The 6,196-nt window shown below is 31.9% G+C and overlaps 1 protein-coding gene across 1 annotated transcript in view; it reads right to left on the bottom strand.

Annotated features, from left to right (window-relative positions):
- LOC104798462 (AT-hook motif nuclear-localized protein 23) overlaps window positions 1–384 on the bottom strand; it is a 1,702-nt gene extending 1,318 nt beyond the window's left edge. Inside the window, exon 1 of the mRNA XM_010520557.2 lies at window positions 5–384. Coding sequence (XP_010518859.1) covers window positions 5–162 — 158 coding nt within the window. The 5' untranslated portion in view covers window positions 163–384. The remainder of the gene's footprint in view (window positions 1–4) is intronic.
- Window positions 385–6,196: the final 5,812 nt, after the last annotated feature.

The following is a 6,196-nucleotide window of genomic DNA, read 5'->3' as shown; positions in this document are numbered from 1 at the left end:
GCGGGATGCGGCGGCGATGTTGCCGGCGTGGTAGTGGTTGTCGCCGGACAAGGAGGCGGGGTCATCGTCGGAGGATGGATGGTGTTGGAGGTGGAGATCGGGTCGATGGATCTGTTGGTGATTCACGTATTGAAAAGCAGTGCCTAGATCAAGACCCGCCATGGCCAGATCAAACGCAAAGGATGATAGAAAAAAATAAAATTATATAAAAAAAATAATACACCAACAAAGGCTAAAGATTTGATTATATTATACGCCTTTGTTTATAGGGTTTCTATAATCCTTTCTTGTTCTTGGTCCTTTTTTTTTTTTTTGGTTAAAAAAAGGTGAGGGGATAGACAAATGGTGAGAAAGGAGAGACACAGAAGGAAGGGAGATGGAAAGTCGAAGGAGAAGGTGAGACTTGAAAAAAACTAATAAAGAAGAGAAATATATTTAGATACATACACATGTATGTAGATATATGCAGTCACTTCTCTGACCTAAACTTTCAATTATAATAACATTTCATTTGGTGTCGAATTTTCACTCTTTTAAAATGGTTTCCGTGTTTTTTATGCAAAACCCTACTCTCTTTTTTAAGAGCGTTAATTATACGCGACTAGTGTAACATGACTTGTTGCGGCTCTTTTTTTTTCGTATTTGGTACTTTATTTAGTACAAAAATTCTTTCCGATAAGATCAACAATACTGTTAAACAATTTAAAAATATAATAATAATAATAATAATAATGTTAAACCCTTTCTTTTTATGTAAACCCAAAAGTCGCACTAGTCTTATGAAAGCATAATAATATGAAATATAGGTTGATGTTAATGCATGTTATGTTATTGATAGGCAATACTATTGTCGTGAAACTTGCATTTACATTTGGACCGTAGAAAAACCATGAGAATCTGGTCAACACGCGCCGAGATGGAGCGTGGGCGTTATGTGATGTGGGTGGGTGTTCTCTCATGGGACATAAATTAAGATTTTGAGAAAACGACGAATCATTAGATCAAAGATGTTTTGAATCCATAAATCATAATAATGTGTGGTTGGGGTTATCTTGTGGGTTTCATCAAGATGCTCCCCCTTCTTTTTCTGTTAATTAAGACATTCTCCGCCTTCATTGACCCTTTTTTATTATTTACTTTCTTAATTTATGTTTATACGAAATATTTCATTTTTTTTAATCAATAAAAATCTTTAGTTAAATCAATACAACACCACCAAAATTCTTTTGTCATCCCTTATACCATGAATCGAAAAAGATGGATCAAAAATGGAAATGAAGGGAAGTCTTGATGCAGAGAAAACATTGGATAATGGATCTAAAAACAAGAGCTAGGGTTGCTGGAATTTAATCCTGGCCCATGACGAGGGATCTAACCATGGTTAATTAGAAAAGTTGACCAATTAATGAGGTTAAGTGAACCATGAGAGAGAGAGCAAGTGGGGGATGGAATGGAAGGATGCGGCGCGTGGGGTCCACGGCTCTTCCAATGGCCACCGAGGATGGCTTTTGCTTTGACCGACCCTCCCTTGAGATAAGTTGGCTCCAATCATATTATAATATGGGTAATAATTTCATGCCCTTCCTAATCTCTGTTGTTTACTGAATTAAACTCTCCGTTAATTAAGACAATGGCAATCCTTTGAATGGTATCCCATTTGTAACAGCTATGTTTTCAAATGTTTGCAAATCAATGATAGGAAATTTGAAATAATTATACAATGTTTTAGAGACGGATTTCACCTTGGATTAGTTGGATTTCAACTTTCATTACTCCTCTAATTCAAACTTGATTACCATTTAATCAGTGGTAAAACAATTTTTTATCGATGGTGGGTTGGATTCCTATTCATATATATCCTAAAATTATTTAATCGAGACATGCGTCTATAACAAAAATTCTACGTAGATTGAATATATGCAGTATTTTTATTGTCCATTGTATAAATGTTTCTCTGAAAAAAATATGTTAAGCAATAATTAATGGGTAAATCACAATGATTACCGCAACAAAACTTGTATCTTTGTTTATTCATTTTGCTCTCATCTTTTGCGATCAATAGCACATCCCACGTGCGAAAGTTTGAAATTCTTTTAACCGATTTTATATTTTTTTTCTCAAGTTAGGACTTTATACTATTACTATATATATACAATCAAAAGGCTTCCGTTCCCGAGTGTTGATAAATATATTGTCTACGGAAAATATTATCGCAAAAATTATTATTTTGAAACTACACAAATTTATTTATATATATATCTATATAATTAATCGCAAAGGCCGTAAAATATGCCTCCCAGGTAGGTGAGTATATTGCTAATAATATCACACACACGTACATATATATTATGCATACGAAATTCCATAATATTACTTTAATAGATTATTCTAAATAATTATGCATTGAAAGTGTGTAACTGAAAAAATGTAATGAAATCCAATAAACAGTATAATATTACTGGCTTTTCTCAGGTGGGAGGCTAAATTTGCAAGTTGACTATGACTATACCTTTTGATCATATAATACGAAAACGCGTCAATGATAATAACAATAATAAAAAAACACATATAACTACGATGGATAAAAAAATAGCGAATCATAAACGTCAAGTCCAAATCCTTGGATCAATGTGCACAAACTCTAGGGTTTATAACAAGCAAATTTATAGAGTTAAATCTCAATTGAGTGCAAAAGACATACAAGGTACACGGGCCTCGCTTTGTGTGAGTGTGTGTGTATATATTCAAAGGAAGACGCATATAATAGTGTCGGTACGAGGTTGAAGAGATCGGAGTGTCCAGTATACGCACTGCTCGTAAGATCCTGTGGATTTTTACAGGACCCATTTCATTTCCCAAAGATAATAAAAGCCATGCGGACCAACAAACAGAGTTTCGTGATTATATATATGTATGGCAAATTGGCAACGTCAAACAATGTTTTTATTTTCTATCGACTAAACGGATTTTCTTCCCTGAAAGGTATAAGTACGCTTTCACATCATGTCACGTCATTTTGAGTAAAATGTTGCCAACCCAATACACAAACGCACATATGTGTGCGTCGTGAGCTTTTTGAATAATTAATGAAAAATCTTTTACTTGTAACGTATCCTGCGAATCAAACCATCGAGCATTGATATGAAAGTGAGTAGACACGTGCGAGGGGAGAGGGAGGCACGTGGAACTCAAGAGGGTGGGAAAGAGAGACGAACATAGCCATTTCATTATTTAAAAAGAAAAAAGAAAAAGGCATCGGGAATTGCTCTCTTGACCCTTAAATCTCGGGGGCACTTCTTCTGTGAGATTACTTAGCCCCCTCCTTTTACCTGCCCTGCCCATTTACGAGCATTGATATAATAGATAATATTAACCGAACATATATATATACATGATGCAATTTCGTTATTTGATAAATAAAAAGCGGTACTAAATGAAAATAGCAGTTTGCCATTTTTTATGATATTCCCGCTCCTTGGAAATGTTGTATATAAACTGCAACTCGACCACGATAAAAGTATATATCATCATTCCCATTTATGTAGTAAAACTAACAAGGAAAGAAACCGTAGATCCACGTGTGTATATATATTAAGTGTATCTATATATGTGGATTGTGATGAAGGGCAGGTAGAATTGTGCAGAGAGGGAAAGCACAGAGTGGGTGTTGCTTGCATGTAAGCTTTTGTTCTTCCCTACAAAATCTCCCCAGATTTTAGGCGTACCTCCGAATAATGCCAAATTCCTTTTTTTTTACATTTTATTATTGTATTTTGTAATTAAAGAAACCCACGAGGAAAAAAAGCGATTTGGTGATTCAAATATGTTTTTTTTTTCAAATACGTTTTTTAAATTGTTTGCAATTCATTTGGCTTTGAGATTTTATATATATTACTGTGCTTGTAAGTTATGAAATAAGACTTCTGTTCAAAAAGTTCGAAATATATTTAATTTTTCATGCAAGGAAACGAAAATAAATTGGCGAGCGCTAATATTGGTTGCAATTGACCAACTCAAGAGCCTCGTGATTCTTCCAACTGCATGCTCCAATGGAGTCTTACGAGGCAATTTGGCCATTTCCCACCATATTTTAACTTGTTATATATATATACCAGTATATTTATATTTCGATTAATATAATCTAACTTCGACCAATCAAAATGATTTTCGGACGCCAAACAAACGATTAAGGTAGTCTTAATACAAGTTTAAGTCCGAGGTCCCCACCATTAGAACTTTTGATCTTGAAAACGAAACCATTTGCTTTATTTAAATTAATTATTCTTTTGATTCATGTCGTTTTCTTATTTAATATTAACAAGTTTTAATGATTCCCCTTTTTATGAAGGTGCTGTGGACGCTAGACAACAAAATATGTGTAATCTTAGGGTTTTTTTTCCCTGTTTTTGACGTCGAGTTTTCTATAACCATCATAGGAAAAAATATCGAGAAGATAATCTTTTGCCCAATCTATAATTAACGAGTGGAAACTATTTCATTGTTTACCAAACTAACACCTAAAACTGTCCCGCTCCGAGTTCGAACCTGGAAAGAGAGCGTATAATTTAAATCACATGGTTGGCTCTACCCCGAGATTAGTCTGGGTCTCGGCACAGAAAACTCGATTATCCAAAAAAAACACCTAAAATAATATGGATATTAAAACTTTTGCAAACTCAAAAAGTAATATGGTATGGTAGCATGGAGAATGTTTTAACCATATGGTATATTAATATACATATTATTCGATGATTTTTAATATTGTTAATTACTTTTGTTAATTTTAGACATTTTTTAACATTCTTTTATTAAGATAGGTTCGTGCGAAAAAAACACCCACGAGATCATGATAATGTTTTTACTATGCAATCATTGTCTGATAAACACTTGAGACTTGACTCATGATTTATAATTTTAAAAGTTTGGTCTCCTTATAAATACATAAAATATAAGCCTTTATGCGGAAAATAATATATAGTCTATGTCATTAAATAATTAATTGGCATGTAATTAAGTAGAGTATTTAACTTTTTTTTCTCTCTACAGCTCAAAATTCCCCGCTCGTAGGTTAAAAGACCAATCATAACCATAGTCACAAAAAGAAAATATATTTCATATATATATATATATATATATATATATATAATTACAAAATGTGGAGTCAAATACTAAATAAAACTTTTATTTTACAGAAATCTTGTTTTAATGTATATATTACAAAATTACAGTAATTATATTAGTGAAAAATGAATTATAGATTAAAACTTAATTATACTTTTGAAAAGATAATTATATCATGATTTTTAAATTTTATAAAAAAGGTAAAAAAAAATTTGCAAAAAAGAAACTATAAAGATACTAAGCAAATCTAACATAGACAGCAGCATAGCAACTTTCGTCATCTCTGTTTCCTCTTCCCATTACATAATATACACAAAATCCAAGGCAAATTTAGTGTACAATGATATGGGATCAAATCCCACTAAGAAATGTCATAAATTATTCTTATATTAAATATTAATATTATACACCATTTTTTCTGCGATGTAAATTACCTTTTATGGTTCCTGTTCAACGTGGGATGATATAAAATTATTATGATTTTGTTTTTATTTGATCATTGATATCAACCGGCAATGATCTTGATAATTGGGATTCAATTAGATTAAAAGCCATGACCAAAGGTTTTAAATAAATATATACTTTAATACCATAAAACATGACCAAATTCCTAATGCGTAATTTTTTTAATTTATCCAATTTTTAAAAATAAGACGAATTATATATATATATATATATATATATATATATATAATGTTGAACGCGATGCTAATATAAAAAATTATAAAAAAATGCTCGAACTGTTTGAATATTGCTTATTTTGACTGCCGACCATGCAGAGAACATAATATACAAATAAGCAGTAACAAACAAGAACAATAAAACAATTGTTCAGTTAAAATTCAACTGAGGCAAAATTAATTTCAACTAAACTTTTGAACATATATGATAATGTTTACCCATTTTATATCTTTGGTTTTGTAAGAGATAAGCGGCTTTGTCCCGTGCGTGTTCTAGGGATGCACATATATTTATTTTAATAATCACTGTTAATCCATACTAATTATCAACTACCAAACTTAAAAACTATAAAAAAAAATTTAATGTTTTAAGCTATTAATCTATGAATCTCCAA

Source organism: Tarenaya hassleriana, unplaced genomic scaffold (genome assembly GCF_000463585.1).
Source record: "Tarenaya hassleriana unplaced genomic scaffold, ASM46358v1 Cleome53, whole genome shotgun sequence".
Taxonomy (NCBI): Eukaryota; Viridiplantae; Streptophyta; class Magnoliopsida; order Brassicales; family Cleomaceae; genus Tarenaya; species Tarenaya hassleriana.
Note: the sequence above shows the minus strand (reverse complement) of the source record. Positions and strands in the feature narration are given on the sequence as shown.